This window comes from Pseudopipra pipra, chromosome 2 (genome assembly GCF_036250125.1).
Source record: "Pseudopipra pipra isolate bDixPip1 chromosome 2, bDixPip1.hap1, whole genome shotgun sequence".
NCBI lineage: Eukaryota > Metazoa > Chordata > Aves > Passeriformes > Pipridae > Pseudopipra > Pseudopipra pipra.
Window position 1 is genome coordinate 42,816,726 of NC_087550.1, and position 19,596 is coordinate 42,836,321.

The 19,596-nt window shown below is 37.5% G+C and overlaps 2 protein-coding genes across 22 annotated transcripts in view; one reads left to right on the forward strand and one right to left on the reverse strand.

Annotated features, from left to right (window-relative positions):
• Positions 1-1,481: 1,481 nt before the first annotated feature.
• KBTBD3 (kelch repeat and BTB domain containing 3) lies at positions 1,482-17,829 on the reverse strand. Of its 10 annotated transcripts, none has more exons than XM_064645194.1 (4): positions 17,610-17,829; positions 11,348-11,479; positions 9,813-10,054; positions 1,482-7,070 (listed from the first exon to the last, which is right to left on the reverse strand). In XM_064645194.1, exons 2-4 carry the CDS (start codon positions 11,429-11,431, stop codon positions 5,450-5,452), a joined length of 1,947 nt encoding a protein of 648 aa, XP_064501264.1. In that variant the 5' UTR covers positions 11,432-11,479; positions 17,610-17,829; the 3' UTR covers positions 1,482-5,449. The 10 variants fall into 10 exon arrangements, with proteins under 10 accessions (XP_064501264.1, XP_064501270.1, XP_064501267.1 ...); XM_064645200.1 differs by having other exon boundaries at positions 11,140-11,479; XM_064645197.1 differs by lacking the exon at positions 17,610-17,829 and adding an exon at positions 16,794-16,875.
• A 55-nt stretch (positions 17,830-17,884) lies between these two features.
• AASDHPPT (aminoadipate-semialdehyde dehydrogenase-phosphopantetheinyl transferase) overlaps positions 17,885-19,596 on the forward strand; it is a 39,519-nt gene continuing 37,807 nt past the window's right edge. For all 12 annotated transcript variants that reach the window (XR_010428248.1, XR_010428249.1, XR_010428251.1 and 9 more), the window contains exons 1-2: positions 17,885-18,142; positions 18,981-19,206. Coding sequence is in view for 8 of the 12 variants with exons in the window: in XM_064645204.1 (XP_064501274.1) it covers positions 17,999-18,142; positions 18,981-19,206 (370 nt within the window). In the remaining 4 variants the exon portion in view is untranslated. The remainder of the gene's footprint in view (positions 18,143-18,980; positions 19,207-19,596) is intronic.

Below are 19,596 nucleotides of genomic sequence, written 5' to 3' on the forward strand. Positions count from 1 at the left end.
TTGTGTACTGAAAATAATAAAAAATTAAAAAGGAAAACAGTAAGGAATAGGGTAGCAAGCCTATGCTACATTGCTGGCATATATAATACAGGGACATTTCTTACTGAGGCCTATGTATGAACTAGGTTTTCATTTACATTATTATCAGTATTTTGTCAGTGCTCAGAAATGAGATTCAAGTGTGCCCTAAAGGTCTTGCAAGCTACTTCAAACTAGTTTCAGGTGCAAGTAGATGAAAAAATGATGGAAACTGGAAGTCATTAACAATCTGAACCTCTGCCACGTTGCAAAAATAATTAGTCCTAATTACACCTCATTAAGTGTCCTTCTTTTATTGCAAAGCACAAAACCACTAAATATGATTAGTATCCATTAGAATAATTTTCACTAGGAAGCATATGATTTCCTAGAGTACCTATGCACATAATTCTAAATAGCTCTATTTTCTCCCTCTATTGTTACTCCACTATTATGGAGACTGTTGATCACTGGTGAAAAATCTTGGTGTATGCTAGCTTCCTCCAACAAAAATCCTTGGACTTCCTTCATTCATGTAGGATATGTCTTGAATTTATGTATAATTTATGTGTACTTTATTCAATTACTTGCTTTTGATGACAATAGGAGAAGCCTCACCATATGGCTTATAGTTCAGATGTGAATTGTTCAAGTCCATAGTGAATTCCCTAGTTCTGTAGAACATTCATATGCAATTGTCTTCTCATTGTCCACAGGGTTACACAATTAGAGCTCTCAAATTTGGTCTGTTTATTCCTTCGTTGTTCAATATAAGCTTTTAACATTGTGAACGCTGTTGGAACACTTTGGAGGTAGCTCCAAATGGCTTTTGCTAGCTGTGGGGCAAAGGCCTTGGAGCACTGGAAGCTTAATTTGTATTACTGTAAGTCTATTTTATCTATACAGAGGTTTGAGGCTTACAGAATTTTAAGTTTTGGAAGAATGCAAGACAACCTAGGGCTCCCTCACTTTGTATTGATGCCATTTCTGCACCCTTTGCATGTGAATTTTACACTAAGTAGCTTCTATTTTCCTTTTATTCCATACTTCTAATAGTATGGAAGTCTATTTCAGTAAAACTAAATACCTAATAATTTGCAATACTTAAACTGTTAAAAAGCCCCTGTATTATCAATCTGAGCTGTATGGATCTAATAAAAAAAAAAAACAAACCCAATTTACATGAGTACCTTACAATGCTAAACTTGGAACTTTTCAGCATGGGAACAACAACTCATGCAAATGATATATAAATACAAGGTCCAAGGATAATCACAAAACCCCCTCACTGCAGTTTTCATGCATGCTAACTGCATTTTTGCTTATAATCTTAACATTCAAAATGTTCTCCAGTTGGACAAAAAAAAGGGGAGGGGAAAAAAAAGGAGTTAACCACATTAGAAACACTGTAGATTCTTAGTATTTTGAAACTGACTGAAAAAAAAAATCAGACTTGAGAAGGATTTGGTTGCTCAGTGCTTTTATTCACAAAAGAACAAACATCTTGGCGAACATGTAGTATCATACTTTCCACATATCAGCAGAGCCCAGGCAGCAGCAAAATATTAGTGATCTCTATGCTTTATTGGATGTTAGAAGGAAAAAAAAAAGTAAATTGAGCATAATGGTCAAGTATAAATAATGTGAAATATATCCTTGTTTTCAGGCTGTTTTAATTAAAATAGATCTTATGCTGCCTCCTGTTGGTCACCTACAAACAGAAACATCTACAATTATACTCCACATTACAAACTGCAGTCAGCACGTTCTACAACCTATACTTTGCCTACTACCTAATACTAACCAGAGGAGGTAAACAGCTTTCTTCATGGAGTAATACCGTAAATAAATCTGACCTGGTAAATCTACTCCGTTTAGTGCATATAATAAATTTTTAACAGCAATAAACCGACTTACTAAAAATGTATTTTGAATATAGAAAACCAAAAATTAGCAAATAAATAATAATCATCAGGTCTGTGCAAACATAATCAACACCTGAATAATTGATATTTATTTTAACAACTAAAACAGTGTGATAACATTATCAAAGTGCTAAATGTTTTGATAGCATTCTTTAAAAATTAAGATTATCCAATATAATCATCACTGGATATTAAAATCCCACATATAATATATATTATCTCCATGTATATTATACTGGTCATGCTTATAATGTGTTCTGTGACATAAAATAGAATACTATTAGAAATGTTTTGGTTACATCGTTTAAGTGCAAATAGTAATTATAACTTTACATGCAATTTGTTTTAAACATCTTACTCTATTTCAGTGAGAACACTGGTAATCATTAGTCATCAACTATTTTTTAATGAAGGTACTTTTTCATAAAGTACTGTGAGCTTTGAAAAGTCAGAAAAGATATAGAAAAACTCGCTTTGTACTGACTTTCTGACCTTTTTTAAATTGCATAACAGCTGTGTAAAGTAGAATGAAAAATCTATTTGATCCAGACCTACAGCAGTTATTCATGCAAATAATCCATATTAGTCAGTGTAGCTGAGTTCATTGAGATTTCTTACATCTTTAGCAATCAGTCACAGGGTTTGGAATATAGGCTTTTAATTCTATCAGAAAGCCTTATTTTTAACCATAACTTTCTAACACAGCTTCTTCTGCATTCAATTCTGCTACCAGATTTAATACTTTGTCTGTGGAATTGTGGCAAATGACCTTCTTTCCTTTTGTGAGATCTGTAGTACAGGCTTCCCTGCCTAACTGAAGAAAACCAGTCTTATTTCACAGTAACTTTTCTGTAAGCAATGCTAGAAAGTAATTGACACTACTACTCTATTTCCTGATCACTGAGTAAAAAAGCTCAACTCCATGTGAAATCCATGAATGATCTGTCAAACTGGGAACTGACATTAGTTCCTGTGCAAGTGTAGCATAGAATATTAAAGAAGCATGTGTATTTTCCCAATTAAGCTTCATTCAGTTTTCACTATCTACACTAATTTATCTCATATGTCATTACTCTGTCTGATGTCCTATGCTAGAGTCTTAATATATATAGCAAGTAGCTGGATGGAAGACTGCCAAAAAAAGCTGCTGTAACAAAAAACTTGGGGGAAAGAGTATTACCTGAATTACTCACTGACTCACTCGCTGTTTATGTGATCCAGCAATTTGGTCATGACAGTGGCAATTAAAAAACCCTTGCAATTCTCTAGTCTCTTCCAATTTGCATAGCTATTTATACCCATGTCCTATGGGTATAGTATGTTACTTCTGTCATTGCATAAACTGCATACTCACAATACTCAGGTATAAAACCAACACAAATAAACAAGCAAAAGAGAACTGGGCCTTATATTCCGATGTGACAAGCTGCAATAATTAATGGTCAGTGAAGTCTCTAAGCTGTGCTGAGTAGCTTTTATTAATACTAACACTACTCTTCTCCTATGTGTCTTATTTTTCTCCTAGAGTTTCAGTAAGCAGGAATAGTATTCTTCCTCTCTCTACTCAATACTACTCAATACATTTGCTTTGTACTAATAAAAAGTTGTGTTCCAATATAAAAATATTTACATTTCCCTAAGATGATTGTAGAGGTTACCTAGCTAATTGTAGTTACAATATGATTTGGAGACTTACTATGCAAAAAGCAAAATAAATGTGGAAGTTGCCTGAAATATTGTAACAAGCAGCTGTTTACTTCTACAGAACTGACACACATCTTAATACAAGTGAATTATTGAGTGGAAGGGTTCTTCTCTATTAATATGTTCCCCAAATCTGAATACTTATGTACTTATGAAAACAGTTATAATGAATGTTATGTAAATTTATAAAGGTATCTGATAACAAATTATAGAATTAATCACAGAATTCCATTGTTTACTGTTTAAAACAAAAGTATGTTCTAGGCAATATTAAGCTTTAAGCATTAATATTGAGCTTGAGTTTTGCAAAAAGTACATGCAGTAGTGATGTGATAATGAACTTGGCACAGTTGTCTCTTTTTGTCTGAAAGATGTTTCAGATGCCTCACTAAACTTTATTAATTTTTAAACTGCTTGGAAAAGTTATGCTTAGATGTTTAGAACCATTCTGTCTGGCATAGGACAACCTTACTGCTTACATGATATTTATAAGGAACATAAGGGCTCTCAGTGTCTTATTTGAGTACCTAGTACAAAAAGAAAATTCTCAGGCTGTAGAAGATTACAAATGAATTTATGAAACCTAGCTAATTTCACTGTTCTCCTGTCAGAAAGAGGGCCCCCTTTGTAAGCATGAGATCAGATTTACTTCACGATGTATGCCTAGATTAATATTAATACTAAAAGTCCATTACAATTTTAACATTATAATAGATGACTACTGAAAGTTTATCAAGCAATATATTATGTAGTGTTTACTATGTAATATTTTAACACTTAAAATGACCATGAAGTACAAGTGTTTTAATTCATTTAAGCCACTCCAGAAGACTTTTCACCTCAGAAATACTATTTACTTTGACTTTTAATACAGGTGTAGTTTTGTAACTTTGTATTTGATGTATGACAAGATACAAACTTCTCCCATAGTTAACCAAAGCAACAACTACAATTTATTTTACAGCTTGCTGCTATAAGCAGCCTGTTGACTGCTTAGTAGGTAGCATTGGAGACTTCAGAGATGGAAGACTTCTGTTAGAAAACATCCTGAAGGGTTTTTTCTTTAGTTAACAACATGACTGAAACAAAGATATCACATGAATCATCCATCCTGTAGAAACCTTGCCCACTCTGCAGTATGTTATTGAAGTTTATCTTGCTACAGGTAATGGGATGGAAACAGAAAATAGAGCTACTACTAAGGCACAAGGATGGAGAAAAACGGGTGAAACTGAAGAGCTGAAGTAAGATGATAGCAATTATCAGTCTCTTCAAGTTAGATACCTGGTTTTAATGCTGTGAAGGTCACTTTGGCTCTTGCCCTTGCTAAGGTCATTCCGATAAGATAAAGTTGACAATTAATTCCTCTTCCAGTTTTATGAATATAAAAAATCTAAATAAAACAACTAATGTGGATTTCTTTTAAACTTAAGTTACATAGCGGAAACAGTATCACAGTCAATTTTCTCATTTAGCAATTTGTCTACTGGGACAACTGCAAATATTACAGACATAATGGCACATATTACACAATGAATTCCTCATGACTATTCTTTTTTGAAAAGTAACATAATTTTCAAAATTATTAATTACAGAGAAGAGTTGTATATAAAATTAATACTTTCTATATAATAACTAGCATGAATGACATGTTAATGGACTCTTCCAAAAGCAATCCTACAACATACAATTTAAACTGAAGATTTAAACAAACAGGTACATATTTCTCCATCTGGAAATGAATACTTAAAAATCTGTTCTAAAACTTGTGCATTTAAATAGATTCTGTTGATTCAGGAGTTTCAAAATTCTCCAGAGCAAATTGTCAGTACAGGTGACCAAGGGTCCCTATATTTATTAAATTGAATGACCTGACAGTAAAACTCAGTTAAGGCTCTTGGCATTGGTGAAACTTCTTCCCACTCAGACCTACTACTATGGTAAACTTGAACTTCATCTGTGATTTCTTCTGGAGCATAATCACCACCTAATATATAAATTTTGTCTTCTGTCCCAACTGCCCCTGCATTAAAGCCAGCACATTCAAAAGATCCTTCCCCTTTCCAAACACAGGTTTCTGGGCAAAAACTGTAGACCTTGTAAGTGGAGAGATCACATATGTACAATGTGCAGTTCACTGGAACAGCTTTGATTAGAGTTGCATGGAAAAACTGCCCAAATTCTGCTACAAGCTCAGACCACTGATCAGTCATGGCATTATACTTAAAGAAACAGTCAAGAGATGGATTAAAGGCATCAGTAATCTCTACTTCTGAGCCAAGGACATAAATTATGTTCTGACACGCACTTGCTTCTGGATAGTAGATACCTCTTGGTAATTGACTTACAGATTTCCAGTCTTTGGAAAGAGGATTATAGGATTCCACATCCAAAAGACTTCGAGTTTCTTGAGCTCCTCTGGTCTTTCCACCTATTACAAAGAGCTGATTTAAGGTTACAACAGATGTGTGCATTGTCCTTGGTTTTTTCATAGCTGACACTATGGAGAATTCATTGCTGACTGGGCAGTAGCACCAGGTTTGGTCAGTGGCATCATGAAACGGTTCAGCAATATGAAGCCTGACAGTCCTGTAACAATTCCCCTTGCATCCTCCAGTTATAAATATTTTTTCTCCATAGCTAGATAAACTTGACCCTGGTAGATCAATCATGTGTGTATGTGGTAGTTCCTTCCATTTATCTGTTTTGATGTTGTAGCAGAATGTATGTCTGTTTTCTCCATCTTCATCAGTTTTATGAACAAATATATATTTTTCTGTTGTTGAAGGACGTGCATCTGGAAACAGTCCACTGAAGTTTTGCACACTTTTAACTGCATCACTGATTATTACTGAGCAATTAGCACTCTTAAGTAAGTGTTCTTCAGAATGCAGAAAGTCCTGCAAAGTCTTTTCAGGTAACTGGTGTAGTCTCACTTTTTTAATCAAATTAGGCAGGTATTTCTGCCGTGTTTCTAAGTTGTGTTTGGTCCACTGGAGGACAGCTTTCAACACTGATTCTTCCTCAGGGACATTTAGCTCATCGGCCTCAAGACATTTTTGTAATATTTCAAAATTCATCTCCAAAAAATCACTTGATCTGAGCAGCAATGAAAAGTGGTGCTGTACAAAATCTAGCGCATGATCAAACAAGCGGATGGACCCATAACTTTCTGATAGAGAAAGCAACTGTAGGCAATTCACAAGATCAATACTTTTTATTAGAAAGTCACTGCAAGCTTTGGAAAGGAGTGAAACTTGAAGAAATGATGACAGTTGGAAGAGCATTTCCACATTATCATTTGTTATCTCTGTTTTTCCTGTGTAAGCGTAATCAAGAAAAGCTTTCACTGCCTTGGGTGATAGATTACTAATAGTAACATTGCCATCATCTCGTTCTTTCATGTTAACTTCAAACATGGCTCTGCAAATAAAATATAGAAGATATACACACGAATTAAAGACTTAGCAAGCAGCAGAGGAGTATAATAAGGTGGGCTGATCTAAAATACGTCTAAAGTATGGAAGTTCTTATAAGAAAGAACAATGCATTTACTTGGTATGTTTGAAGAGAAAAGGAGTGGTGATAAGAACATATTCAAAGTGGTGGCTTAAAAAAATGATAGCTGCATCTGCATTTTGTATGGATTTTCACAGAGAGCAATGAAGTCTGCAGCTCTTGGTGTGAGAGAAAATGTGAAATTGTTCAGGATAGCATCAGTTTCAACAGCTTAGGAAAGAAAAGGCTAATTTAAAAAATACAGAGTAAAAAAAGGCCCATGATTTAGGTCATGCACTGTGGTTGAATACATAAAATTAAGTGAAAAAAAGCCTTCCAAATTGCAGCCTGAGTAAATGGCAGGATGGATGATGGGCACATTCCTTGGAAATAAAAAGTATGTGAGGGGTAAATAAGGAGAAAAAACATGAGGAAACTTAATTCTTGCTTTAGAGTTGACAGATAGATGTTTGAGTACAGGCCAGTGTCAGAAAAAAATGAGGTTTTGACATAGGATTGCATGACACAATGAAACTGTGCAGAAAGTAGATTGTGACTGAATACAATGACAATTGAAATTGTGGAATGAATTATTGATAAGTACATTTGTGGAAATTTTATTACAACTTTAACTACTTTATTCTAAATATGTAATAACATTTAACTATTTCACACAATCTAACATGGCAAGATAAATTAACTAAAGTTTTTCAAGCAGGAAAGTGCTGGCAACAGAATAGTGCTGCAATATCCCTTGCCCTACCCTAAGCATCAGGGATAGCAATGGCTTCTGAATTTGACAAAAGATGATAGTGGAGGAAGATTCAAATAAATTACCAGATGCTAAGTATAGAATCTGGATTATTAATATATCATGGATACTTCATGTTAAAAAGAAAGTATTATAGTTCAGTTATACAATAAGTATCTCTATAGTATGGGATTTTTAAAATTGCTTCCTTTTCTGAAGCCAAAGAGAAAAAAAACCAAACTGTGTATAGCATCTTCTTTGGGAAGTAAACATCTGGTAAAGCAGGAAGATGCTTGACTTCCTGAGCAAGAACATAAAATTACAGTGAGACACCCATGTCCCAAAGACCTTTTCGCATACTAAATGATGACACTTAGAATCCTTTCCTCATTAACCCAAGAGCTATGATATAAATCTCTAATTACAGAGTAAAATAGCAACGGAACAGTACCAGTAGGAGAGCAATATAGGCAAAGGCCTTGACTCTGAAAGCTAACAAGTAAGGATCAAAATATTGTTGAATCTTGGGTTTACACAAGGAAACAAAAATTAGGAGAAGTCCAAAGGCCAAGGAAGACAAAAGGTGTTCTGTTTTAAAACGTATCTAGTGGACTTAAGTACTTTTTCCTCCTTGAAGGTAAAAAATGGGCCTTGCAATCAAGGATGACTTATGAATCTGATGGCTGCTATTATCAACTCTTTGCAGTAGGGAGAGATCTTTCCTACCAAATTTTCATCTGAAGAGCCTGTAGGTAGTGAAAAGGACACATACGTTACCATGTGCATAAGTTCAGTTCTAAAAATTACCACTGGAAGCTATTTCATCCTAATATTTCTTCCTACCAGACCATCTTTGTGCTGGCAAGCAGTGAAGAAATAAATGCAAGTAGTTCTTTGTGTCAGAGAAAAACCAAATGTGCTGCTACAGGGGAGAAATTGCTCTCTGAAATTTCATCTGATTTCTCCTTTTTTTCAGTAATTCTAAGCATATCTCTAGCTATCTTCTGTCAGATATGGCAGACTCCCATAGAACATGGGGTATTCCAGGACATTTGAAAATAACACTTGTCACCTATGGGTGACCTTGGGCAACTGAATCGAGGTCATTAACTCATTTCCAGGAGCCCATTTTTTCATTGTTAAGAGTATTAGCTGTGTTTTATTTAACACTGTATTCAGAAACAGACTTTCAGTGTTGAATCGCAAGTTTGAGACTCACTAATAAAAAGGCTAGCAAGGTTCTTCATAAATTAATATTCTGTATGTGAATGATCTAGCTGTTCCTTAAGAACATATAGCTTTAAGCACCAGAAGGAAGATCACAGATCCATTTCATGCTGAAAGGCTGAAATCTGTAGTTTAGAAAAAGTACATCTGTTTAAATACATCTGTCTTAACTGAAGACAATCTATAGACCAACCATTCATCTTAGACAAACAAAATGCAGTCCCATTCCAAAACGGTGTACAATTCATCCACAATTGCTCAATGGATGTATTTATAATCAACCTGTTATGTTTCACTAGATATGTGTCAAAGTACATAGACTGTCCAATACAAAGTCAAACAATATCCTTGCAGACCTTTAAGTACTGATACGGCCAACAGGTAACTCTTAAATATACGTAACTTGTGTCAGTTCTACCCAAGAGCAGAACCACACACTTATGGTATGAAGCTTGTATTTCAGAGTATGGACTGCTGTCTGAATTCACAGAGTCCTTGTGGCACTTTGGAAATACAAACAGATGCACATAGTGTATCCTTAAAATGATGTTTGAACGCTTTGCTCGAAACTCTGCACACGTATGTAAGTTGTGATTTTTTTTTTTTTTTTGGGGAATTATATTTCTTTCCTCTCCCCCCAGAGAACTTAGAATCTATTTCCTGCAAACTCATGCCAAATTTGAGTTTACCTGAAAAAATCACTGCATGCTGCCAGTACACAACGATGACAGGGAATTATTTCATCTTTCACAACAATTTTAAAATCAAAAAATATATTTTGTTCTCTGAACTTTTGTAGTACTTTTAGAATCTGTTGTCCATGACCTTCAGCCACTAAGGAATTGATTTTATTTTCAGGAACAGAAATCCCATTGCAAATAGGTCTGCTAATGTAATCCCGTTGATTGGCCATGTTTTCTTCAATCTGTTCCTGAAATGGAAAAATAAGTAATTGATTCTACAGTCTTATTAAAAGAACCCCAAGCGAAATCAATAGACCATAAAACAAACAAAAAAGTTCCCAATGTTGAATTTAGTGTATAAGTCCTATGCACAGTTAGAAATTTGTGTTATAAGTGACTTTTACACAATAGTCCTTTGTAAAATATATACACACAGCATATTTTGAAAAGTAAAATATCTGCCACATATCAAGGAACAACTCTACAAATAATACCCACCTGCAGGAATTTTTCCAGTAAAGTCCACAGGAAGCACATCAAGGAGTGTGATAAAATTTTTAAGGGGCATTTAAGAGAAAGATTAGTCCAGGGTTACCCTCAAAAAAACCCAAACTCTTACAATTTAATGTACAATGATGTTGGAAAAAGAAAACTTTCTTGCAAATTTTAGATTCCAAAAGGCTCATCTTCTACAGCTTGCAGTGGAAGGGAGATACAGGCTACTAGACTGCTTCCTATGTGAATTCCCATGAGGCACTCTGGACTGAAATAACAGAATACAAATGAACACCAACAGCCTGGCCGAATCACAGGATTGCTGGGGCTTACCAAATAAGGTCACTTAGAGACAGTTTGGTAACAGTACACCTTTGAGTGTTTAGTCAATTGAAACTGATTTTGTCTTGTAGCTCTGGTCTTGCTAGGTAGCTGTACGTTTGCCCTCTGTAAGCTTCATTTACAGTGGTGTAAATTAACTGGCTTCAGAACCCATTTAAACTTAAGACAGTGCAATCTCCCTTTCAGCAGCCATGTTTTGGTTCTGGTGAAAATCCCCATCCTGAAGTGTACTTTTTCTATGGTAAGTTAGCTTTAACTGTTTTTTACAGTGAAAATATTTTACTCCACTTTGTCAAAATAGAGAAGCTTTAAACATGAGTATATTTTATTTACACATATTTAAAGAGCTATTTATATGCTGCAGATGCATAAACTGCCCTTACTGCAAATCTGAGTCAAGGTTGCCTATTCTAAAGCTTAAAGAAGCATTGCAAGTTTTATTCCAGGATTTTACTTCCACGGTTCCATTTAAAATTAGCAACAGATAATGGCCCACCTGAATTGACAAGGGGATAAAAAAATTCCAAGCCAAGCTCAGAAACCAGAATACTGGGTTTGGATTTTGATTTCATGAAAAGGCTTATCTGATAACATGATACATTCAGAGCAAACTAAAGCATCAGGCAGTCTTCCTCATGGGAGGTACTTTCACAGCAGACTGATCTATACTTTATCTAGTCAGGTAGCTCCAACCACAAATAGACCTCCATGTCTCCTGGAATAGAAGAGATCCAGTGATCTTGCTGCCAGCACTGGCACCCGTGCAGCAGGCATCTTCTCCTTTCCATGGCCAGACAATCTCACGTATTCACTCTTTCCATTCTAAGCCTGAGGAACTAGGAAAATACAGAAGAACAAGACCACCATTTATTCTGATAATGTATGGCCTCATAAACCCCAACTTCAATAAATCATAAAGTAACATTTCTTCTAAACAAAACCTTTTCACAAAATTCTGGAACTGAAAATAGATAGTAGGCATCTTTCTCCTTTTATATGTAATTTCTATAACAAGCTTCAACCTACAACTTTTTTTCAGTAGGTAAAATTACCAATTTCAGTAATATTTATCTTTGTATAATGACCACAGCGACATCTACTGTCATCAAGTCCATCTCTGCTATTTTAGGCAAAAAACATCATATAATCACTTTCATAAAAGCAGTCTAAGTTCCAGAAAGTTTTCTTTTACCACACTATTACCACAAAAAAAGACTATCCCAGTACACTGGTGTCGAGACTGAAAACTTCTTAATTACAGAATCAATTTATTAATGCTTACATATATTTGTTCTTCTGTTAAATTGTAATTTGACTTAATTTTCTGTTGTATATTTCTTCACTCTTTTAATTATCAAGAGCATTTATATCTTCTCTCAACTTTCATTAGAGTGAATAATTGTCAAATTTTCCAAGGTCCATTTATAAGACTGAATTTTTGTTTTTCCTTCCTATTTCTTGCAGTTTTCTCTTCATCCACTCTAGTTTGATCTTAAATTTTCTTCACTGATATCAGATTTGTTGTACAATATTATGGTTAAGATCTCATCATTGTCTCACTACTCCAGTTTGCAGGACATCTAGTGCATCCTAATCCTAATCTCTAATAGCAGTGTCTCATTGTTTTATTAAAAGCAAAATTCATCAGTGTATCTTTAATATTTTTGTCCACCATTCAGTAATGTAGTAATGAATATCGTGCTATGACTTAGCCTAATTCACCCTTGCCTCCATTAAGAAAATACATATTAAAAAAATTCAATTCTCATCTTTCGTGTAGCCAATTCCTGATTTATATGGTAATTTTGGTACTAATTTACCACTCTACTGAATCTGTTAATGATTTTAGAGCCCTCCAAACTATCTTAACAATTCAGCTAAAACTTGGTATGTTAAACGAGGCCAACTAGCATTTATAATTATTTCATACTGTCTTCTACAAAGCTATATGAATTAATCAATAGAGGTTTTTTAATAAATATTTGATCAAGTTACTGACAAAAGGGTAGAAAACATAGAGGGTGCAGACATATGTTGCATAGGTCTGTAGCTCAGGAAAGTTGGGCTACAAGCCTCCTTTTATTTGCTCTATTAACTCCACAGGATTCCAGTTTCAAAGCCTGTCTTTATATGGATTAGCACAAACCAAGCTCCAGTAGGTGGTCCATTAGAGTTGGGAACTCCTATTTTTGTTTCTTAGCATATGGCTGTGCTGTAGAGCAACCATCCTTCCAGCATCTTCCGTAACATGACACATGAAACCCTGAGCACTGCTCTATGTGACCCAATCATATACCACTTGACAAAGCTCCCCTGCTCACATCCTGGATCTTTACACATCTTACACTCACAAATGCCCCATTAGCTATTAGCCTGGTTTTCTAAAACAAAAAAAAAAACCAAAGAGAATCCAAAACAATTCCAAAGCTAAACTCCCTTAATATGCTTGCCCTAAGGTTTTTTTTGCTTGAAAGCCACCTCAAACAAGGGGACAGTTGACCATTACAGTGAAATGCCATAAAAACTTCACAGTTATTAAGGTCAACCCCATATAATACACGAATGGGGGACATATATGTACCTCTCAGAGCTATCTGTGCAGATCCCCAGTTGAGGGGCAGGGCATTCTGAATGCTTGAAAGCTAAGTAGCAAGCAACGGCCAGCCTATGTGTGGCCACAGAGCAGCCTTACGGACAGTAACCTCATTTTGTTCATTATGGTGGATGAAATCAGGGACCACCTGGGAGCTCTAAGGGAAGAGTATTATAGTCTGTCACAGAATCCACTAATAAGGACCCAAACCTCGTTAGTGCTGCTGTTTACAAGACTCCTCTGGTTTAGAATCATAAAATGGTTCGGGTTGGAAAGGACCTTAAAGATCATCTAGTTCCAACTCCTTGCCCGATTTAACACTGTCCTCTTCCCAAGACGATAAGGGACAGAGGAGTCTAGGACACAATGAGCTCGTTGTCACAGATGCCAGGTAACCACACTGAGAAGTCTGATAAGTCCATAGTTGTGATATGAGATATACACACATTCCTCTTAGTCGTATCTAAGCTATTGGTAAAAAGCTACAAGAAGATGTTTAACTGACATCAACACCATGTGAACAGCTGCCAAAATCACTCACCGATTTTCTAGAGGAATTGTTTTACTTCACTAATGCTAATGATCCCTTTCCAAAGATAGTTAAAGACATAAATTTTTGATGATTTTCTTTTAGTTGGCACCATCAACAATCCTTCTTAAATGTTCTTACAATTCTGTACGTAGAAGAAATTGAAATGAGTCATTTATTTGCTAATACTTTTCCTTTGGCAAGTCCAGGTGCCCTTTTGAGTATCAGTTTAATAACCTAGATATATGTTTAATCCCAGATTATACTAAGAGTCTGCAAATACAGCATGTTAAATTCATATAGCAGACCAAAAACATCCAGGACAGACCTTTTCAGAATATCTCATATAGCATACACTAAAATCATAATCACTGCAATCTGCCTCCTAGAAATGGTGTTCACATCCATTCCACCCAATCTGAAAGAGCAAAACAAGCAGAATTGTGAAATGAACTTTGAGCAGAGATGAACTTTTGTTTGCGAATGGTCTGATCAGAACATACAATGTACATATATTCATAAACGCTTCTGCTGAGATTTTGCTAAACCAACAATCAAAATAGCCTTAGCTGCTACAGCTGATAGATAAAATGGTTACAGAAGTTTAAATGTGCCGATGAAGTTGAGAATGGTGGAAGATGTACAATTAATTCTTAGTGAATAACCAAGGAAAATTTATTAAAAAAGGGAGAACGTGTGTAATAAGAATGGAGCACAAACACCTGGATAAGAGTACAGAAAGACACCAGAAAAGGCTTAGATCAAACTGCTTGATCACTTCATAACAGTAAGATAAAATATACATACAAATACGTGTGACTTTTAAAAAGCCTAGGGGATGTCGTTTTGTGAAAGTATTGAGTATACATAAGTATCACATATAGCTAAGTCATCACCTTGTCAGAAAAAACACATTATGGCTGTGCCTGCCTGACAGTAAACACATCCAAACACTTGTAACAGGACTGAAGCTCGACACTGTTTCCAGCACGAAGGACACCAAACTTACATGAGCCACTTAGAAAGTACAAGTACTGTTCTCTGCTCTACCAACATAGCTGGCAATAAGTCTAAACTCAACAACCTTTTTTTGGTACTTTGGTATTTACAAACAATTGTAAAACAATCTGTCTGCTTCATCTGACAGCACAATACAGATGTGCTATGACACCCTTTCACAATTAAATAGTTCTTAATACTTCTTAGCAGGTATCTTATGAGAAATAAATTGTTCTTCAGTGGAACATTACGTTTGTCACTTGGCCTTCTCCCAACTTGCATAGTATGTCTTACTGGATAATAGGATTTTAAAAAATAGTTAAGAGCTGATATTTTACACCATGATTTATGTACCTATGAAGAAGGAAGAGGAATGAAGATGAAAAAATTGTATACATTTCTCTAGAGAAGTTTCAGATTTTTTTTTCATACAAAATTTAATTGTACATTAATTTATGTTTTGAAAAGGCCAAGGTCAGCATTTTAAAATCTAATATTAAAAATAAGTATTATATTATTAAGTCTACTACATATCCATTAAGATGATTTGCTATTTTCACTCCTTATCCATTCAAAAGGGGAGAAATTAATAATTTGTTAACAAGTTTTAAAGACATCGCTCTGCACTACACATCTAATTTAACATTCACCAAGGTGAGTATGAGTGGAACAGATATCTGAAGGAGTTGGTGACACTTCTAATTGCTGACTAAAAAGACAGGAGTGGTTTAAAATGTAACTAAACTATAAATACTGAGTAAAAAGTTCTGTACTTTTATATTGTATTAATGTTTTGATTGTCATTAACTGTCTAAGATTGAAAACACTAACAGAATTCCAGGTTCTAATCTGGAAATTTCAATGCAACTGAGTCTCACAGCTTCTTCATAAATAACTGAACTTCAATGAAAAATAATATTCAGTCAATCATTTTTAGACAATCAAAAAAATGCATGTGACATTCTGAGGCATTTAATCCACAAAAGTGGCATTTATCAATAATACATATTGAGACAGTATTCTCAGACTGAAAGGTGACACAGAGACTTTAAAGCTTTGTGTTCTTTAGAAGTGATTGAAAAAAAGACCCAACATGGAAAAAACCCCAGCATGATATCAGTAGGAAGGAATGAAATGTCACTGGTCCCTGGAAGCATTCCAAAAGTGGGAGATTCCTACTCTGCAGGCAGGGATCATTAAATGCATCTTCTCTCACAAACACATGAATCCATTAAGATAAAGCAATAATCACTTATAAGAACTAAAACTGACTGGATTTTATCCTAAAGCTAAGTTTCTCAAAGTCATCACGTTCCTTTGCAAATTATTTTCTTAGCTAAAAAAGATCAAGAACTGTAATTTTAATTTTCAGAAAAAAACCCTGGAATTAAAATGCCATGCTACACTTCTAATTCTGGCAAAAATAACAACTGCAAGCTCCGGAAAAGGAAATCACAATGCTTGAAATGTAAGACTACAGTTTGATATTGGCGAATAGCATTTTCCTAGATTTTTTTTATTGACAGTGTTAAATCCTTTTCTGCTCTCACTTAACTTTTTCTCTGTCTTTGGATACTACAGATTATGCCATCGATTGCTTCACGAAGTCATGAAGAAAAATGGGAATAATATTTTGAAATATGATAATTACCCTTGATGAAACATATATGTTTCCTTGATGAAACATATTTCTACACAAATGCTACTTCTGCGTTTAAAACGTTTTGCAAAGAGCAACATATACTCAGAAAGACTTTCTGGCCCATGTAGAAATAGCACTTTTCCCCCATGACCAGGGAGCTGTGAATTCTAAACAACAGCAACAATAAAAGGAGGATTCTAAGAAATACCTGCAATAATATAATTTTCAATACTTTTGCATCATTTGTACATGGTCAGTATAGAATGGTTGAAGCGTTAAGTATTTCTAAAGGCAAGCAGTATGAAGAAGGGTTATAAATTTTCAAACAGGCCCTAAATTTTTAGCCATGGTCCAACTTCAGAACCAAAGGGCAAACGAATTTATTACCTTCTGAGGATTTACAGACGGCCTGTAATTGAGGGCACGTGGGAACCCAGTTCTGACAACCGCTAGAGCTCTTAGTGCTCTCAACGAGCACGGGATAGAAGAGGCTTTTGTTCGGACAGATCTTTTGAAGCCAGAACCCAACCAGGGTGATGCAGCGCGTTGCATCTGTTGTGGGGACAATCGGCTCCTCTTTTCTGGGCAAGAAAAGGCAGCGAGGCCAGGGCAGGCAGAGGCCACCCCGCTGCGACCGCTCTGCCAGGGGCTGGGACGACTCTCCAGCAGGATGGATGTGCTGACGGCAACATCTCAACCGGATGCGCCGATGGCAGCGATGGGACACCGGGGGCATCACTTGCCATTGACCGGTCACGGTGCCATCAAGAACCAACGTCCCCCGCCCCCACGGCATAAACGCGTCCCTGTCTCGCGCAAGGCCGGGTGCAGTCAGAAGCTACAGGGCAACTAGGTTCCTTCTGCCCCGGCCGGGGTTACCGGCCATCCCCAACCTCCTCATCCCCACACTCAACCCCGGCCGCCATGGCCCCCGCCCCGCCCGCAGGGGGAGGGCGGTGCCGTCAGCGCCACCACTGCGCATGCCCAGGCAGCCCGCGCGTGCGCCCCGCGGCGGCTCCGTTCATTCTAAGGGAGGACTAATTCTGGCAGGATGGGCGGGATGGGGCAGAGGGTTTCCTTGCTCTCAGAGCGCGACCGCGGGGCCCAGCCGCGGGGTGTGGCGGCCTCCAGCACTGCCACCGCTCCGCAGCCGGCCAAGCGCCAGTTCCCCCTGAGCGCTCCCTCCGAGCAGCGCGCACCCACCTGCAGCCAACACCCGTAGCTCACCGACCGCTCTGGCCCACCCTCCGCTGCAGTCGCACCAACAGATTGGAGCCTTCTGGTGTCATTCTCTCGCTCCTTGCGCTCGGAATGGCTCCGCCGGCCGTCAATCCAGGGCAGAGTCCGCCCATCTCCGCGAGCTGGTTCCTCCCTCACAGCACCACGGGTGTAGCTCCGCCGCAGGCACCGCCTTTCCCCTGATAGGCCGGTACCTGGCGCATTCCCCTGTCACTCATGGGGTGCTCTGACATCGGACTGGTCGTGGTGCCTCGGGGGCGGGGCCTTCCGTCCCTCCCGCACGCCGATAGGCTCCCGCCGTGTTCGAGGGGTGGGTCGTGGCGGGGCCGGGAGGGCCGGGGCCGTGACGGGCCATGGGCAGCGTGCGCTGGGCTTTCCCCTGCGGGGCCTGGCGCCCCCGCCGCCGTGAGTGGCTGCTGGCCGCGCAGCTGGTGCAGCCCGAGGAGAAGGACCGCATCGGCCAGTTTGTCTTTGCTCGCGATGCCAAAGCCGCCTTGGTACATGGGGGCACGGGGACGCGGCTGTCTCTGCAGATTGGGCATTGCCCAGATGTCTGACTCCTCGTAGGAAAACGTGCTCTACAAGGGCATTTCGGGGAAGTAATGCGTCGTAAAGTACAAAGCTTGATGCGTAAAGTATGCCGCTCTGCTTCGCCGCGGAGCAAAAAGAGATGTTTGCAGTCTGCTCTCAGTAGTTACTGTGAAAGACTTCACAAGTTCTGTGTCGGGGTGTCAAGTTAGGAGACAAAATCAGCGTACCCTGGGAGACTGTACCTAAGACAGCAGCGTAGTGTGTAAGAGAATAAAGCTATTCTACACGATTCAGGTTTTAAATCTCGCATCAGGATGTGTTAGTGATACAGACCTGCTAATTTGTGTGTAAGAAGTTACTCATCACTTTCAGCTGCTCAGTATTTCATTTAGTGCCGAAGTAATGGAGTGGCTATACTGCAAGGAAGGCTTGAGACAATGTTACCGTTCAGGGTGGTGTAAAAATATTTATTTGTGCCATGAAGTATCCTAAGCAAGTAAACAAGGTAGGGAAAGGAACTGTTTTTGTGATTCTTCTAGCCTGGGACTGCTTTTGGGTCTTATGTTGCCTCTGTGCTAATAGTGATAATAAATGTGTTTGATACTCAGGTCTGGGGAACTCGTGCTTTGCAGACACAGGCTTTTATAAAAGGGGGAAATTTAAATTATTCAGCTAAAATACGCTCTTACTTTGTATCAGCAATAATAAAGCCATGTTTTTCAGGCAGGTGGTTTTCTAGCAACCAGGGGTATTTTGCAGATAGCATAATAGTTCTGTATGAATCACTTCCATTTTATTTCATAGGCTGGTCGGCTGCTGATGCGGAAATTAATTGCAGAAAAGATGTGCATACCTTGGAATGAAGTACACTTGCAAAGGACATCGAAAGGAAAACCTGTCCTGGCCAATACCGTAGTCAATATCAATTCGAATTACAACTTCAATATTTCTCATCAAGGAGATTATGCAGTCCTTGCAGCTGAGCCTGAGCTTCAAGTGGGCATTGATATAATGAAGACTAATTTACCAGGTAATGCATTATTCTGACCAAAACAGGCTCTGTAGTGTTTGAGTACTGAACATTTTCACATTTCCCAAAAAAGTAATCTGTGTCCTAGAAATTTAGTGTAATTAGAAAAGAGAGTGTGCATGTATTGTGTATTTGGGGTTTTTTTAATTGTTATATGCATTCCTCATTGTTTATTTCTGTTATGACAAATATAAATCTATTTCCCATTTAGAAAAGCAGGACCCTGGAAAAGTAAAGTCATGAATTGTGCTATGATACTGGCAGGATCAGCATCTGCATATATGTTAATTATGGATTTTCTGTCTCTTAGGTAGAAGCAGGGATGACTTTCCAAGTAGTGACAGTGGGAAAATTTTTTTTCTTAGTAGAATCACCTGAAACTCCTTTTTT